Source organism: Sphaeramia orbicularis, chromosome 15 (genome assembly GCF_902148855.1).
Source record: "Sphaeramia orbicularis chromosome 15, fSphaOr1.1, whole genome shotgun sequence".
NCBI lineage: Eukaryota > Metazoa > Chordata > Actinopteri > Kurtiformes > Apogonidae > Sphaeramia > Sphaeramia orbicularis.
This window is the reverse complement of record NC_043971.1, coordinates 8,925,952-8,944,448: the sequence shown is the minus strand read 5'-3', so window position 1 is coordinate 8,944,448 and position 18,497 is coordinate 8,925,952. Positions and strand designations below refer to the sequence as shown.

At 41.5% G+C, this 18,497-nt stretch overlaps 1 protein-coding gene across 1 annotated transcript in view; it reads left to right on the top strand.

Moving 5' to 3' along the window:
• The window catches only part of kndc1 (kinase non-catalytic C-lobe domain containing 1), a 214,492-nt gene that overhangs the window by 88,694 nt on the left and 107,301 nt on the right, over positions 1-18,497 (top strand). Inside the window, exons 9-14 of the mRNA XM_030156898.1 lie at positions 2,294-2,365; positions 2,474-2,535; positions 3,054-3,212; positions 11,583-11,660; positions 13,474-13,558; positions 17,485-17,677. Coding sequence (XP_030012758.1) covers positions 2,294-2,365; positions 2,474-2,535; positions 3,054-3,212; positions 11,583-11,660; positions 13,474-13,558; positions 17,485-17,677 — 649 coding nt within the window. The remainder of the gene's footprint in view (positions 1-2,293; positions 2,366-2,473; positions 2,536-3,053; positions 3,213-11,582; positions 11,661-13,473; positions 13,559-17,484; positions 17,678-18,497) is intronic.

Genomic DNA, 18,497 nt, shown 5'->3' with positions numbered 1-18,497 from the left:
GTGTCAAACTCATTTAGTTCAGGGGCTACATTCAGCCCAATTCCATCTCAAGTGGACCGAACAAGTAAAGAATTAGCATAATAGTCTATAAATAATGATAATTCCAATTTTTGTCATTGTTTCAGTGCAAAAAAGTACAATAAAATTATGAAACTAGAAAAGCGCAGACCTCCTCTAAGCCAGATCAGTGTTGTGCCCCCCGGAAAAAAAAAGATAAATACAAAACATTTAGTTTCATGGGACTCAGGAGGATATTTCAGTAGTTTTTGTAGTACTTTAGTGGTGTGTGTGGTGTGTATATATATATATATAATATTTACCTCCGCCAGGAGGTATTGTGATCACTTTGCTTTGTGTGCTTGTTTGTTTGTTACGAACTTTACAGGAAAAACTATTCCAACCATCTTTACCAAAGTGTACCCACAGATAGGCCTAGGCCCTGGGACGAGCCCATTAAATATTGGGCCAAGTAGGCCAAAGTTCAAGGTCACAGCAAGGTCACAAAATCTCAAATTTTCCTATCTCTCATCATTGAACAATGTTCGAAAATTCATAAAAAATTCAAAATACCTCTGATTAGCCTCCAATTTGATCCACCCATAGCTTATAACAATATCTTGTATCTGGCACAAAATTGTCCACATCCAGTGTGGAATGTGGACTCTGTGGACATTTACATTTAACACTGAAAATCCCATTTATGACACATTTTTCATTGCAACTTAACAAATATTGATTGGAATTCAATATAATTTGACATACACATGACTGGTACCAAGCTTCAACTTTTTCTGCTGTATGGAACAACCTTGAAACTGTTGAATTTAAAAAGAAATAGTCGATCCACACATGCACACCGTTTTGGGTGCTTGGTGGAGGTTTGTGTTCTCGGAACATTTGACATGCTTTTTTTTTTTGCCCACATGAGTTCATATTGGTCTGTATGTGGAACCTGAACAAAAATGATTTTGACTCCATTGCTTGTTTACCCATAAAGACCCAATGCTCCTGTTGTGACAGTTCCAAATTAATTTTTCCTCTATTTTTAACCTTTTTTAAGTGATTTATCACCATTTACTTTAATATTATTCTCTGTATTTTGGATTTTTGAGTGAAAATCATGTATTTTCTTATATTTAAATTACTGATCATGTAGATGTTCATAAAAGCTCAGATTAAAGTTGAGGGTTGTTATATGAAAAACAGAGAAAACTGAAGGAAAAATGACTTTTTCAGCAAAGATTTCAATAGCTGAACATAAAAACAATGTCATTGATCCAACTCCATGAGTTTCACAGGTGAGTCAATGTTGTAGAAGATGACGATGTTTCCACGTTCACTACAGAGCCTCTGAACGTCCAAATGGGTCATATCTGACCATGAACTGTATTTTACAACAATTATTTACATGGATTGATAGGATTAGTGGATCAACAGTTATTTAACGTTGTATATCAGTAAATGATTTTGTCGCCGGTGGATGTTTGGGTCTTTATGGGTTAAAATCTTCAGTGTAATTTTTGCATTTCCCATGGGGCGGGCCAGATTTGGTCCGTGGGCTGTATGTTTGATACCCCTGCTTGATGTCATATCTGAACATATGAATGTACGAGGGGCGACTGAAAAGTTTTGAGCCTAACATGGAAAGGATTAAGATATGAAGACCAAATTTGATCCATGAAATCTTTCACATATCTTAATCCTATCCACTACATTTCTTGGTCATAGTAATCTTTTTCCCTGTTTTACAGGTCGCTGAACTTTCTGAATCAAGTGTTTCCTGAAAAATGGACCAACTTGAGTATGGGGCTGGTTTGTGACTATGGATGAGACTTGGGTCCATCACTATCAACCTGAGACCAAGGAGCAGTCAAAACAATGGAAACATCCCATGTCACCAAAGAAGGCAAAGGTCGTACACGTACTTGATGACAGCCCCATACTTAAGTTTTGTCCATTTTTCAGGAAACACTTGATACAGAAAGCTCAGGGACCTGTAAAACAGGGAAAAAGATTGCTATGACCAAGAAATGTAGTGGATAGGATTAAGATATGTGAAAGATTTCATGGACCAAATTTGGTCTTCACATCTTAATCCTTTCAATGTCAGGCTCAAAACTTTTCATTCGCCCCTCATATCTGCATGTATCTGCTGATTAAAGGTAAGAATCTGTAGTTGATGTTTGATGAAAATGCTGCAAAAACAACACCCTCAACAGTGAAAATGACCTTTCCTGATGCATTTTCTTCCTGTTCTCGCTGTTCTTATGCTCATGTCTCTGTTCTCCATTAGCCTATTTATGCCTGGACACAGTGTACGTGGGCTGCGAGGGAGAGGTGCTTTTTTTAAAACCTAAAAACATAGGTAGGTTCACTTAGTTTTATCCTCCTGTCCTCTCTGAATTTTTAGAACAAGCAGACTTTTTTTTTTTTTATGTAAAATGCTTTGGCTGACATTCAGTGTACTTTGCAGGCCTCCGTGATGAATTTTATCTCGCTCCTGAATATCAAGAACATGGGATTGTGACTGAGAAGGTACTAACCGGCACCGTTTGTTTTGTTTATTAAGCAAATTTACATGAAGGCGTTTTAATATTTCTGCATTATTCTGCTCTGTGTTCCAAAAGTCAGAACTAAACATGGAATCAGCGTTCAGTTTCTATGCTCCATATATCTGGAACAAACTACCAGAAAATATCAGGTCTGCTGAGAGTCTGAGTTCTTTTAAGTCGAGGTTAAAGACTCACCTGTTCACTGCTGCCTTTGACGAAATAAAAGGCTTTTTACTTTTTAAATTTGATCGAAACTCTGCACTGCAACTCTTACTTTCATGTGTATGTTTTTATATTTTTGGGTTTTATGTGTTGTTTTCTTACTTGCTGTTTTTAATCACCTTTTACATGTTTCTTTTATAATGTTTTAAATGTGTTTCTTTTTCCCTTGTCGTTGTATTTCAGTGTCCTGTGTGAAGCACCTTGAATTGCCTTGTTGCTGAAATGTGCTATACAAATAAACTTGCCTTGCCTGACATTTGTTGCACTTTTGTGTCTCAGGCCTGTGTTTATGGCATCGCTGCGATTCTCTGGGCTACGGCGAAGTTCAGTTTATCGCCCAATCAGAAGCTGGCGATGCCTCGAAAGCTGAAAAGGCTGCTCCTGGAGATGGCGAAGAGGACTCCCATCGAGAGGCCGACTATTGTCATGGCTAAAAAAGTAATTGTGTCTTTAAAATGTTTGCATTCATCCACATGTAATGAGACTAGTACAAAGGCTGAACCCAAATGCAAGACCAGAACACAGATGACCAATTGAGAGTGTTTATTAAACACAATCACGGTAGTAAAAACACAGCACAAAATTGTTAACACGTCTATGAAGGCGTGTGATACTGGACTCTTCGTCCGGGCTGTGAGCGGAGAATATGGATGGTCAGCACGGCCGAGCCGGAGGATTCCCGTCAACACCCCGACTAGGGCAAAACAAAGGATAGTCAAAAAACAAGCCAGGTCATACACAGGAGGGCAATACAGGAGGCAACGGGACATGAGGGAAAGGCTACTCACGGTCAAGGTCCAGGCGAGGGTCGAAACACAAGGTAACACGTTGGAGGCTGAGGTAGACAGGGAATAGGCAGAAACAGAAGTCGATGTACGAACCAGGTCAGAACCAGACGAGCAGGCAGACAAGGAACAGGCAGGATCGGTGGTCGGAAGGCAAAAACGGGTCAAGAACGGGCAGACAGACTGACAGGTATCCAAAAACGCTGGTAAGTGAGCACACAAAGGTAGAACACAAACTGGCAAAGGAACAGGGGAAGACACAGGGTTTAAATACACAAGAGGGCGGGAAGACAATTGGACACAGGTGGAGACAATCAGGGAGGAGTCAGGTAATCAGGAGCAGGTGAAACAATCAAGGAGGGGAAGTAAAGACACCAGACATGACACAAGAGGGAAACTTAACAAAATAAAACAGGAAATGACAGACAAAACAGAAAAGACAGACACAGTCTGGGAGCAGACATGACAGTACCCCCCCCTCTAGGGGACGGCACCGGACGGCCCAGGAACCTCCGGGTGGCGGCGATGAAAGTCCCGGATCAGGTCCGGGTCCAGGATGTAAGAGGCGGGCACCCAGGAACGCTCTTCAGGGCCGTATCCTTCCCAATCCACCAAGTATTGAAATCCTCTTCCCCGGCGACGGGCCGCTAGGAGCCGGCGTACAGTGTAGGCTGGACCTCCATCAATGATCTGGGGTGGCGGTGGTGGCTGGGTGGGAGGAACTAACCGGCTCTCCTTAGCCGGTTTAACTTGACTCACGTGGAAGGTAGGATGAATCCTCATGGTCCTAGGTAGCTTCAGACGGACAGAGACAGGATTAATAATTTTTGAGATAGGAAATGGGCCCACGAACCTGGGTGCCAATTTGCGGCTCTCCACCCTTAAGGGAAGATGACGGGTTGACAGCCACACACGTTGGTCGCGCTGGTAGACCGGGGCTGGAGTCCTGTGCCGGTCTGCAGCTGCCTTGTAGACCCCCGAGGCCTTTAACAGAGCTTGTCTGGTGCGAATCCAGGTCCTCTTGCATCTCCTTATCAGTGCCAGAGCTGAGGGGACACTGGCGTCCTTCTCCAGGGCCGGGAACAGAGGAGGTTGATAACCACAAACTACATGAAAAGGAGACAGACCAGAAGAAGCACAGGGCAGCGAGTTGTGGGCATATTCAACCCAGATCAGCTGGCGGCTCCAGGAAGCAGGGTTCTGGGAGGCCAAAACTCTAAGACCGGCCTCCGGCCTCCAGCACCTGATTGAGCCGCTCAGTCTGACCGTTGGACTGTGGGTGATAGCCCGAGGACAGACTAACAGATGCCCCAATAAGGGAACAAAAAGCACGCCAAAAACGTGCGACAAACTGAGGACCTCTGTCCGAAACAATGTCTCTGGGAAAACCATGTAATCGACAGACATGATATAAGATCGCCTCTGCTGTCTCCTTAGCAGAGGGGAGCTTAGGTAGTGGAACAAAGTGAGCCATCTTCGAAAAACGGTCAACAATGGTCAACACAGTGGTATTTCCATCAGACGGGGGCAGCCCCGTCACAAAGTCTAGTGACACATTAGACCAGGGTCTACTGGGAACAGGTAGAGGGTGTAATTGACCAACCGGAGGTTTATTGGAGGTCTTACACGCAGCACAGACGGGACAGGCAGCGACATACTCCGCCACTTCTTTCTCCAAAGCAGGCCACCAGAAACGCTGTTTAATAACGAAAACAGTCCGCTGAACTCCCGGGTGACATGTCAGCCTGGATGTGTGAGCCCAGTGGATGACCTGCGGGCGGAGGTGATCAGGGACAAACAGACGGTCTGGCGGAACGCCAGCCGGGATATCACAGTCTTGTAAAGCATCAATAACAGATTTCTCAATCTCCCACTGCACCGCCCCCACCACACAGGTCTCAGGGAGGATAGGTCCCGGTTCAGAATCAGAGTTGACGGGCATGAAGAGTCTAGACAGAGCGTCAGGTTTCACATTTTTAGAACCAGGCCGATATGACAGTGAAAAGTTGAATCGTGTAAAGAACAGAGCCCACCTGGCCTGACGGGAGTTGAGTCTCTTAGCCGACCGCAGATACTCCAGGTTTTTGTGATCCGTCCAGATCATGAATGGTATTTCGGTCCCCTCCAGCCAGTGGCGCCATTCCTCCAGGGCCACCTTGATGGCTAGCAACTCCCTGTTGCCGATGTCATAATTACTCTCCGCTTTCGACAGTCTCCTGGAGAGGAAAGCGCACGGGTGAAGTCTGTTGTCCTTTGGGGAGCGTTGCGAAATGACTGCCCCAACCCCCAGATCAGAGGCGTCCACCTCCACAACGAACTGACGAGCTGGATCCAGAACCGACAGAATGGGGGCCGAAGTGAACGCCCTCTTCAGCCTCACAAACGCTGCGTCAGCTTCGGGATTCCATCTGAAAACGGACTTGGGAGAGGTTAGAGCATGCAAAGGGGCAGCCACACTGCTGAACCCCCTAATGAACTTCCTGTAGAAATTAGCAAATCCAAGGAACCTCTGGACATCCTTACGACTGGTGGGCGTGGGCCAATCCCTGACAGCACTGACCTTGTCTGGGTCCATCTGGACACTCCCCTCCGCGATGATGAAACCCAGAAAGGAAACAGACGGGCGGTGAAACTCACACTTCTCAGCTTTTACAAACAGTTGATTCTGGAGCAGTCTTTGGAGCACCTGGCGGACATGCTGGACATGTGACCTCTCATCCGAAGAAAAAATAAGAATGTCATCCAGATACACAAATACAAAAACATTGAGCATGTCACGTAACACATCATTGACTAATGCTTGAAAAACAGCGGGGGCGTTAGTGAGACCAAACGGCATCACTAAGTACTCATGGTGTCCACTTGGGGTGTTAAAGGCAGTCTTCCACTCGTCCCCTTCTCTGATTCTCACCAAGTGATATGCGTTATGGAGGTCTAACTTGGTAAATACTTTGGCCCCGTGTAATTGTTCGAAGGCTGAAGACATGAGGGGTAACGGATATCTATTACGGATGGTAATGTCATTAAGGCCACGATAGTCAATACAAGGGCGTAGCGTCTTATCCTTCTTGTCGACGAAGAAAAACCCTGCCCCAGCTGGAGATGAGGATGGTCGAATCAGGCCGGCCGCTAGGGACTCATCAATATATTTTTTCATAGCGGCCGTCTCCGGACCAGACAGAGAATACAGCCTCCCCTTAGGGGGGCAGGTACCAGGACGCAAATCAATGGCACAGTCATACGGTCTGTGAGGGGGCAGCGCAGTAGCGCGTGACTTATTAAATACCTCTTTAAGGTCGTGATAACACTCAGGTACCTTACTAAGAGCAGGAAACACCGTCTCCAGCTCCCCCGGAGAATTGACAGGAGCCACAGTGACCTGGACTGGCTTGGACAGAGGGTCAGGATCCCGGACCCCCTCACGACAGGAACCACACCTCTCTCCCCAAGCTTGGACCTCCCCCGTTTGCCAGTTAATACAGGGGTTATGGAAAGAAAGCCAGGGGTGACCTAATATGAGAGGGTGAGAGTCAGAGTGGTAAATATGAAAACTGATTTCCTCAGAGTGACCATCTTTGAACCGGACAGTAACTGGTTGAGTCCGTTGAGTCACTCTACAGATAATGTGATTGTCTAAAGCCCTCGCCTCCAGGGGCTTCAGAACCGGGAGCAGAGTGAGGTGGAGCTGCTTAGCTAATTCTTCGTCCATAAGATTAGCGTCTGACCCGGAGTCTATCAGGACTGGAAGCTGCAGAGACACAGAGTTAGAGCATACACAGACCAAGGGCTGAACACGAGAGGCGCTGGACACACAGAACGTTCTGCTCAAAAGAGAGTCCTCACCTGCCGTCATTCTAGGCTTCACTGGGCAGTTGCTGACTCGGTGCCCCTCCTGACCACAGTAAAGACACAGACCAGCCACCAGACGGCGATGACGCTCCTCTGCTGACAGACGAGTCCGACCCACTTGCATCGGTTCCACCTTCGAACCCCCGCTGGACTCAGGTACTGGGTGAGGGGGTTCTGAGTGGGGCTTACTCACAGAAGGCTGGCGGTTCCATGATGGTTCTGGCTGCCAAAACGCCGACTGGTCAGAGACCCGAATAGCTGCCTCGATGACCTCATCCAGTGAATGGAGTTCCTGCCGGAGCGCCATCTCACGACCGATAGTGCGGTTAAGACCGCTCTGGAACGCAGAGATCAGAGACTTCTCGTTCCATTCAGATTCTGCTGCCAACGAACGAAACTCACTGACATACTGCCTTATGGGGCGATCTCCCTGCCTCAGCCTCATGAGTCTTTGACCGGCCTGTGGTCCACGGATAGGATGGTCATAAATCCTTTTTAGCTCAGCCATCAAACTCGAGGCTGACTGAGTGATGGGAGACCCTTGTTCATAGGCTGCGTTGAAAAGGCTTAAAGGAGAGCCTTCCAACAGGCTAGCAATATATGCAACCTTAGCTGACTCATTAGCAAAACGGCGGGGCTGGGAATCAAAAATGAGCTGCAGTTGCGTACAAAAATTACGGCAAGTATCAGGGTTACCTGTGTACTTAGATGGAGGTGGGATGTTGGGTTCCTCCAAGGCTTTAACGGGTGAGACAGAGTTAATATTCTCGACTGGCGGGACCGGAGCAGAAGCCTGGTTACCAGAATACTGGGAAAACTGAACGGACAGCTGATTCATCTTATCCATTAGGGAGTGCAAAATCTGTTCATGTCCCCCTAAGCGTTGCCCCTGGGACCGAACTGCCTCCCGGACCTGGTCTAGGTCTGCTGGGTTCATCTTATTGGCCAGTTTGTACTGTAATGAGACTAGTACAAAGGCTGAACCCAAATGCAAGACCAGAACACAGATGACCAATTGAGAGTGTTTATTAAACACAATCACGGTAGTAAAAACACAGCACAAAATTGTTAACACGTCTATGAAGGCGTGTGATACTGGACTCTTCGTCCGGGCTGTGAGCGGAGAATATGGATGGTCAGCACGGCCGAGCCGGAGGATTCCCGTCAACACCCCGACTAGGGCAAAACAGAGGATAGTCAAAAAACAAGCCAGGTCATACACAGGAAGGCAATACAGGAGGCAACGGGACATGAGGGAAAGGCTACTCACGGTCAAGGTCCAGGCGAGGGTCGAAACACAAGGTAACACGTTGGAGGCTGAGGTAGACAGGGAATAGGCAGAAACAGAAGTCGATGTACGAACCAGGTCAGAACCAGACGAGCAGGCAGACAAGGAACAGGCAGGATCGGTGGTCGGAAGGCAAAAACGGGTCAAGAACGGGCAGACAGACTGACAGGTATCCAAAAACGCTGGTAAGTGAGCACACAAAGGTAGAACACAAACTGGCAAAGGAACAGGGGAAGACACAGGGTTTAAATACACAAGAGGGCGGGAAGACAATTGGACACAGGTGGAGACAATCAGGGAGGAGTCAGGTAATCAGGAGCAGGTGAAACAATCAAGGAGGGGAAGTAAAGACACCAGACATGACACAAGAGGGAAACTTAACAAAATAAAACAGGAAATGACAGAGAAAACAGAAAAGACAGACACAGTCTGGGAGCAGACATGACACCACATGCGTTTAGGTTTTATCTATATTATAAAAGCCAAGTGGCCTCTGTGTGCGTGTGTGTTTGTGTGTGTTTGTCCGGGAATTCACACATAATCTGTACAGAGCTGACAGCTGCAGTTTGTTGTACTTATGTATTTTTGGTCAAGAAAAAGACTAGCGAAAACGGCAAGTTGATAGGATATATATTTTGTGAGATATTAATAATTTTGGAATACAATAGCCTTACAATCACGTTGCTATGTCCAGGTCTATCTATGGCAGGGGTCGGCAACCTGCGGCTCTTCATCCTCCTTGTAGTGGCTCCTCCCTTTACTGCGGTCAAGCCAGCCGCTAGCGTTTTTCTTGTGCGCTACTCATTCGACAGTTACAGTAGATGAGCTGAATGGAGCGAATGTGCCTTCAACAACAAAAGTAAGGGCTCGTTTATGCTCTACGTTAAAGACGAGGACGGACGGAGGGTTCTGTCCGTACTTTGTATATTACTCACGTAATTCTGTCCGTTTTCCGGGAGCTTGTGGATGTGAACCCAGACAGAGAATATGGAGCAGAACAACTGGGAACTGTGGAGGCAGTGTTGAGTTTTGAAGAGAATCATTTCCATAAATAGTGATACTTTTCATAGAGCGACTGTATGAGTGTGAGTACTGTGTACTTTTGGAGTAATCCTACAACAGATTCCCTTCCAAGCTACAAAACTGTTTTTTCGTCGGAAATATGCTTTAAGACTAAATTCAATGATGAATACAATTTTTTTTTCCAGTAAGTACCTCATGAATTTGGTATATTTGGTATTAGTACTTCATCTACTATTTGCACAAATACTATGAACTACCTCTAATGTGTAATTTAGGAGTAATCATACTCCAGATTCCCTTCCAAGCTTCAAAAGTGTTTGTTACCTCCGCCAAGGAGGTTATGTTTTTGCCAGGGTTTGTTTGTCTGTCTGTTAGTGTGCAACATAACTCAAAAAGTTACGGACAGATTTTGATGAAATTTTCAGGGTTTGTTGGAAATGGGATAAGGAAGAAATGATTAAATTTTGGTGGTGATCGGGGGTGGGGGGGCCCACGGGGGGGGCGCAGACCAGAAAATTTCATCAAAATCTGTCCATAACTTTTTGAGTTATGTTGCACACTAACGGACAGACAAACAGACAGACAGAAAAAACAACCCCTGGCAAAAACATAACCTCCTTGGCGTGGGGGGGCCCACGGGGGGGGCCACTGATCAGCCCTGGCGGAGGTCTGCGCTCTCCGAGTGCTTCTAGTTTTCATCGGAAATAGGCTTTAAGACTAAATTCAGTGATGAACTAGAAAAGCACTCGGAGAGCGCAGACCTCCGCCAAGGCTGATCAGTGCCCCCCCCCGTGGGCCCCCCCACGCCAAGGAGGTTATGTTTTTGCCAGGGTTTGTTTGTTTGTCTGTCTGTCTGTCTGTTTGTCTGTCTGTTAGTGTGCAACATAACTCAAAAAGTTATGGACAGATTTTGATTAAATTTTCTGGTCTGCGCCCCCCCCGTGGGGCCCCCCACCCCCGAGCACCACCAAAATTTAATCATTTCTTCCTTATCCCATTTCCAACAAACCCTGAAAATTTCATCCAAATCTGTCCATAACTTTTTGAGTTATGTTGCACACTAACGGACAGACAAACAGACAGACAGACAGACAAACCAACCCTGGCAAAAACATAACCTCCTTGGCGGAGGTAATAAAATTATGATTTCCTAAAAGTACCTCATGAATTTGGTATATTTGGTGTTAGTACTTCATATACTATTAGCACAAATATTATGAACTACTTTTACTTTTTTTCTAGCCCTGCGATGAACTGGCGACTTGTCCAGGGTGTACCCCGCCTTCGCCCCTATGTAGCTGGGATAGGCTCCAAGTGACCCTAGTGAGGATAAAGCGGGTTCAGAAAATGAATGAACATGAGTCTATATCTGGTTTGAATTTTTAGCCCCCATGTCCTGTTTTTAGGCACCAGTTTCATAGAAGCACCCAGGTCCAACATATATTTTTTAATTATTATTCTAGGAAAAAAGTCAGAATAATGATAAAAAAATATATATATTGGATCTTATTTTTTTTTCCCAGTGGTCCTAATCCTCTTCTGTAAACCTTGAAATCTGTTTGGAACAATATTATTTTCTACTTTATAAATCATCTCTAATATTTTAATATACACAATATCCTGCAATTTTAATTTTATGTCTCTCTCTGAAAAAACAAAAAATCACTTGATATTCAAAAGTACAGAATCAAATCCAAAACCTTCCCTGAACAGAGCTACTATTTTTACGGATATTCTCTTTAGTTAGCCGTTATTCTCCAAAATACTGGATGTCACATTGTTCGTCAGAGCCTCCAGTTGTTTTCAGGGCAGACTAAAGTGTTTCCTCTCATCACCTTTGTTTTCATGTGTTGTCTGTTGTAGAGCTGTCGTGACTACTTATCACGTCAAGGGACGAACGCAGAGACTGTCTGGAACAAGCTCATCAGCCGAGTTCACAGGGTAAAGTGGCCTTTGTTTTTCCATTACGGATGCATTCACGCCCCAGTATGTCTATCATTGGGTTGTTATGTTTGTTCTCAGTTTGTGTGGTGTCACTTTGCTCCGTTCGCTCATCCTCTAAATCGCAGGTGTCAAACATACGGCCCAGGGGCCAAATCCGGCCCGCCAAAGGATCCAATCTGGCCTGTGGGATGAATTTGTGAAATACGAAAATTACACTGAAGATATTAACAATCAAGGATGTCAAAATCATTTTAATTCAGATTCCACATACAGACCAAATAGATCTCAAGTGGGTCAGAACCAGTAAATTACTCTCATATTAAACCTATAAATAATGAAAACAGCCAATTTTATCTTTGTTTTAGTGTAAAAAAGTAAAATTACATGAAAATGTTTATATTAAAAACTGTTATTTCACAAAAAATGTGAAAAACCTGAAATGTCTTAAGATAAATAAATGCAGTTTTACCAATATTCTTCCTGTTATTAAATGTTTCGTGCATTTGTAATTGTAAGTTAAGTTGTAATGCACATGTGTAAATGATAAACTGATAAACTGAGGCAGAATATTGTTAAAATTGGACTGGTGTTTCCAGTTCGTGTTATTCAGATTTTTGTAGATGTTAAAAAAAAATCTTGAATTAAGCAAAAAAAAAGAAAAAAAAAATCTTGAACTAAGCAAAAAAAATCTTGAATTAAGCAAAATAAAAAATCTTAAATTAAGCAAAAAAAATATCTTGAACTGAGCAAAAAAATCTTGAATTAAGCAAAAATTAAGCCAAAAAAAAAATCTTGAATTAAGCAAAAAACTCTTGAATTAAGCAAAAAAATAAAAAATCTAATAATAATTATATATTGTCAAACATGCGGCCCGGGGGCCAAATCCAAAGGATCTAATCTGGCCTGTGGGATGAATTTGTGAAATACGAAAATTACACTGAAGATATTAACAATCAAGGATGTCAAAATCATTTTAATTCAGATTCCACATGCAGACCAAATAGATCTCAAGTGGGTCAGAACCAGTAAATTACTCTCATATTAAACCTATAAATAATGAAAACAGCCAATTTTATCTTTGTTTTAGTGTAAAAAAGTAATATTACATGAAAATGTTTATATTAAAAACTGTTATTTCACAAAAAATGTGAAAAACCTGAAATGTCTTAAAATAAATAAATGCAGTTTTACCAATATTCTTCCTGTTATTAAATGTTTCGTGCTTTTGCAATTGTAAGTTAAGTTGTAATGCACATGTGTAAATGATAAACTGAGGCAGAATATTGTTAAAATTGGACTGTTGTTTCCAGTTGTTTGTGTTATTCAGATTTTTGTAGATGTTAAAAAAAAAATCTTGAATTAAGCAAAAAAATCTTGGATTAAGCTAAATAAAAAATCTTGAATTAAGCAAAATAAAAAATCTTGAATTAAGCAAAAAAAAATCTTGAATTAAGCAAAATAAAAAATCTTGAACTAGGCAAAAAAAAATCTTGAATTAAGCAAAAAAATCTTGAATTAAGCAAAAAAAAAAAATCTTTTAATAATTATATATTGTCAAAATTGCACTTGTTTTTCTGAAGATGTTTCCAGTTCATGTAATTCAGACTTTTGTAGATATTAACATTATTATTTCATTTTACTTTTTTCCACTGTTATTATTTTACTGGTTTGGCCCACTTCAGATCATACTGGGCTGAATGTGGCCCCTGAACTAAAATGAGTTTGACACCCCTGCTCTAAATGATTCTTTGCCTCATTTATAAATGGAATTTTCTCCTTTTCTCTTCCGATTCCTTCCATTCTCTTTCAGCCAGCCTCGAACTATACTCATGCAGAAGATTTGATTGCAGATGGTCGTCAAAGCTCCAGTAATGAATCCTCACAAAGTAGCAGTGGTAGGAGACATTCACTTTAGTATGAATGACCCTCATGCAATGTAGTTGATGTTGAAATACAGTTTTTAACATATCGGTGTGGAGTATCGTCTCCCATCTCCACTTTTTCTCTTATAATTCATGGTTAAAGTAGTTTTTTAATTGTAAATATTATGTTTTTTTTTTACTGGTGTAACAGGCCAAAGTGTACCCCCGACTGGAATATACCCGGGGTTAAAGCGGTCTAGGCCAGATTATACCACCATGATATCAGAAGTGTTGAGTGAAATACAGGGTGACACAAAAAAGTGGGAACTTTTTAACAATCCAATAAAACCAAGAGTGATGGAAGAAAAATATTTTATTCATAGTAATTGAAACCTTAACACATGCCATTTAAGAAACAGTGATGGAATTTTCATTTTTTTTAAAACGACTTCCTGTAGATTGCGTCCTCCTGTACGAATGCGTTCTTGAAATCTGCTGTTGAGATTCCTCATTGACCGCTGCAACATCTCAGCTGGGATACTGTGAATTTCATCCTGAATTCTCTGTTTTAACTCATCCAGAGTTCTTGGTCGAGTCGTGTACACTTTACTCTTGAGTTAGCCCCACAAGAAAAAATCACAAACGGACAAATCTGGCGATCTAGGGGCCAGGGAACGTTACCGAATCTTGAGATCGCACGGTTACCAAACAATTCTCGCACAGCCGCCAATGGTTACTAAAATGGGGGTGTGTTTACTTGCTCAAGGTCACTGTCTCGCAGTGCTGCCACTTGCTCATGTCTGCCAGTACGCACTTCAAAAATTCCTGTTTTTTTGGGTCACCCTGTAATTTAAAAAAAATTAAAATTCCATCATTGTTTCTTAAATGGCATGTTTTAAGGTTTCAATTACTATGAATCAAATATTTTTCTTCCATCACTCTTGGTTTTATTGGATTGTTAAAAAGTTCCCGTTTTTTTGTGTCACCCTATATAAAAATAATTTAATTTTGCAACATTTTATTGGGGTTCAGCTGTGTCAGGTAAGTTAAATGAGAAAGCTGAACGATTTAACCCTTTATAGGACACTCATAGAAATAGTGTGTTATTGGAGGACATAACAAGACTTTATTACTTTTGGGACATTTTAAAAACATTTTTATAGTTATGTAGAAAATCAAGGTTAGTGAAGTTACTATATTTGGTTCCTTACCCGTAAGAGGAAAAAAAAAAATGCAAGAAATAAATATGAAACATACAAGAAAAATACATGTAATGTGAAAGGAACATGTATTTTACAACATTAGAACATGACTTTTACAGCTTTAGAACAACATAAGTGCTGATCCAGACCCCTGTCCACATCCACATGATCCCTTTGAACATCATTCCTTACATTAGTACCTTTACTTCATGGTACCTAACAAAGCAGGTCCACTCACTGTTCATGCAGAGGTGGACCTTACAGACCCTGGAGACCACATTGGACCTGAGATTGTTGACTCACTGGAACTCTTACTGTCCTGTAATGTACGCAGAAATTACCAAAAATTGTCACTTGCCCAATAAAGGGTTAAATCTTAAAACTCTACATTATTTTTATCACATCAACCAGAAAAAAAAACCAAAACATTTATTAGTAAAAATATTACACATCCCCAAAGATCACAGATTATGACTACACTTCTCAGGACTGTTTATACATTAAAATAAAAGCACATCAAAAACAACACATTATAATACAATTGGAAGATAATTCTCAGTTATTTTGACTGTTCATTATATAATAAGTCATAACATCCTGAAACTTCAAGATCTAAGACTAGCAAGTAATGCCCACATTATAAATCTTCAAAGTTAAGACTATAATGCCACATGTATCATATTTGATACATGAGTTTTGAAGCCCTCTACATGATCAGTGTGATTTTTTTTTTTTTTTTTTTGTAAAACCTGATGAGGTTATGTGTATATATATGAGCACAGGCATTGTTCATGGTAAAATTATCAAATTAAATTTACAATCTGAATAAAATTAGTGAAGGGGAAGCTGTGTATAAAACATACGTATAATACATATACATATAAGGCATGCATATAATCCTGTAACGCCAAACGTATCTTGTTTGATACATGAGTTTTGAAGCCCTCTACATGATCAGTGTGATTTTTTTTTTTGATTTTTTTTTTTTTTCTTGACAAACCTGATGTATACAATTAGATACATGCAATACACAGATAATCCACCAGGGGGAGGAATTCGTTCACCAGAGGCCTTTCCAGTGACACTACAAGACTGTCATTAATGAAGAAGAACTGTAGCAATTCTGAAAACGAATTACCAATTTGTTTGACATGTTTGTGTTATATTAGGTTTTTGTTTGTTCAAAAATAATGATAATTAAGCATTGAGACCCGATGTATCAAATATGATACAAAATGGAAACTTACATATGGAAACTGATATTTGGGAAAAAAAAATGGGGTTGTTCAGAGGGACCAATAAAGGCTCGAGTTTCAAATAACTGGAATTTTCTGTCAATGATTTAATGCACAGGTGTCAAACATGCAGCCCGGGGGCCAAATCCAGCCCGCCAAAGGGTCCAGTCCGGCCCCTGGGATGAATTTATGAAATGCAAAAATTACACTAAGATATTAATCCTTTTAGTTCAGGTTCCACATCCAGACCAATTCAGTCTCATAATAACATATAAATACTCACAACTCCAATTTTTTTTCTCTTTGTAAATATTTTCATGTGTTTAGACTAAAAAAAGTATAATTTTGCAAAAAATCTGAATAACCTGAACAAATATGAACAACCTGAAATGTCTTAAGAGAAATGCAATTTTAATAATACAGTCTACTCTCGTTAAACCGCCCGCCGTTATACCGCCATTTCCGCCTATCGCCATCCGCCAGCCCAGTTCCATGCACAAACAACACTTATACCATTGATTTCCCGACCGTTATACCGCCAGCGTGATTGCCATCGAGTACACATAAATTTTAACAATGCACTGAAACAAACGCGCCAGACGCTGATCGCGACAAGCTACGAGTAGGTCTACGGAACGGCCACCGTTCATTTATCGCAGAACACTCAGTAGGTCAGGATGTCGGGAAGAGGACGTGGGATTAAGCCAAAGCCTCACGATGATGGGGTGTCATTTCCCGACACGGTATAATAATGCTTAAAATGTTTCCCCACTTTAAATGATCCCTTACAACATAACAGAATCAAGATTTATTTAGAAACGCATTTAGAACGGGTTAACGGAGGCAGCATAGACATCATATAGTAAAGACATGCACATTATGGACGCAACCCGTTGTAACGCCATTTTCGCTATACCGCCAATTTGGCCGTGAACGAAAGTTGGCGGTATAACGAGAGTAGACTGTACTCCACCTGTTACTAAATATTTGTGTATCTGTAGATCCACTGTGATCTGTACGTTATAATGTACATGTGGAAATGATAATCTAAAGCATAATAGTTTTAAAATTACACTTTTTTTTTCAGTTTGTTCATGTTATTCACATTGTTTGAACGAATAGTTTGTAGATGTAAACCTTTTCATAATGTAATTTTACTTTTTTCACTCTAAGACATAGAGGAAAGTTTGGAGTTGACATTATTTATATATTATTATGTTATTATTTTACTGGTTCGGCCCACTGCAGATCAAATTTAGCTGAATGTGGCCCCTGAACTAAAATGAGTTTGACACCCCTGGTTTAATGGTTCAGGTTTTACAGGGTTAAACACTGATAACAGTCTGGACCTGGGGGGTATAGTTTGGCCTGTAACACTGGCTTTTACCTGAAAAGTACCAGGTTACTTTATATCCTGGTAAAACTCCTTCATTACTTTCTGCACAATCTGAAATGTACCCATGTTGATTGCATGAGACAATATCACTGATATTGTATTTGGCGTTGTTGTAACCATGTGTAGGCTTTGTGCCCATGGCCACTGAGAGCCGACTGGCTCCTGTACCTGGCCCTGTTCCCCACAGCTATCCAGTCAGCAAAGAACTGCAACTCCCAGAGGCCTTCACTTCCACCGCCACACACTTCACCCCCATCATCCTGACCAATAAAGAGTTATCAGAGGAGGAAACCACAAACGTTGACGCTGCCACCGAAGGGTAAGGTGTTCCAGGTTTACAGTAGAACTTCGATGTGTTACAATATTATAACTGCAGTATGGAAGCTGACATTTTTTACTTCATACCTGTAAAGTGATTCTATGCACTATTGATTTTCCAAATTCTCACCAGCAAGCGAAGTCTACTAGGACTTGTAATGTGCGCAGAAATGACCAAAAATAGTCACTTGCCCAATAAAGGGTTAACACTGGAAAATATCCAAATCTTACCAAGTGTATTTTTCTCATTTCTAGTCAAAATATCTCATCACACTTAAAATAAGACATGACCACCTAAAGCAGGGGTCTCAAACATGCGGCCCGGGGGCCAAATGCGGCCCCTGGGATGAATTTGCAAAGTGCAAAAGTTCCATGGTCAAGGCATTTTAGTTCAGGTTCCACATACAGACCAATATGATCTACAGTAAAATAATAATCTACAAAAAATAATGACGACTCTGTATTTTCTTCCTGCTTTGATGTGAGAAAAAAAATATTACATTATGTCTATAAATAATGACAACTTCAAAAATTTGTCTTTGTTTTAGTGCAAAAAAATGACATTAAATTGTGAAAATATTTACATTTACAAACTATCCTGTAATAATAAAACCTGAATAACCTGAATAAATATGAACAACCTGAAATGTCTGAAGAAAATTAAGCACAATTTTGACAATTTGCCGTTTACTCAGTGTTTAGTGTCTTTGTAGATCTGACCCATAATGCACATGTAGAAATGATAAATTGAGGCATAATATTGTTAAAACTGCACTTATTTTTCTTAAGAAATTTGAGGTTTTTTGAGGTTATTCAGGTTA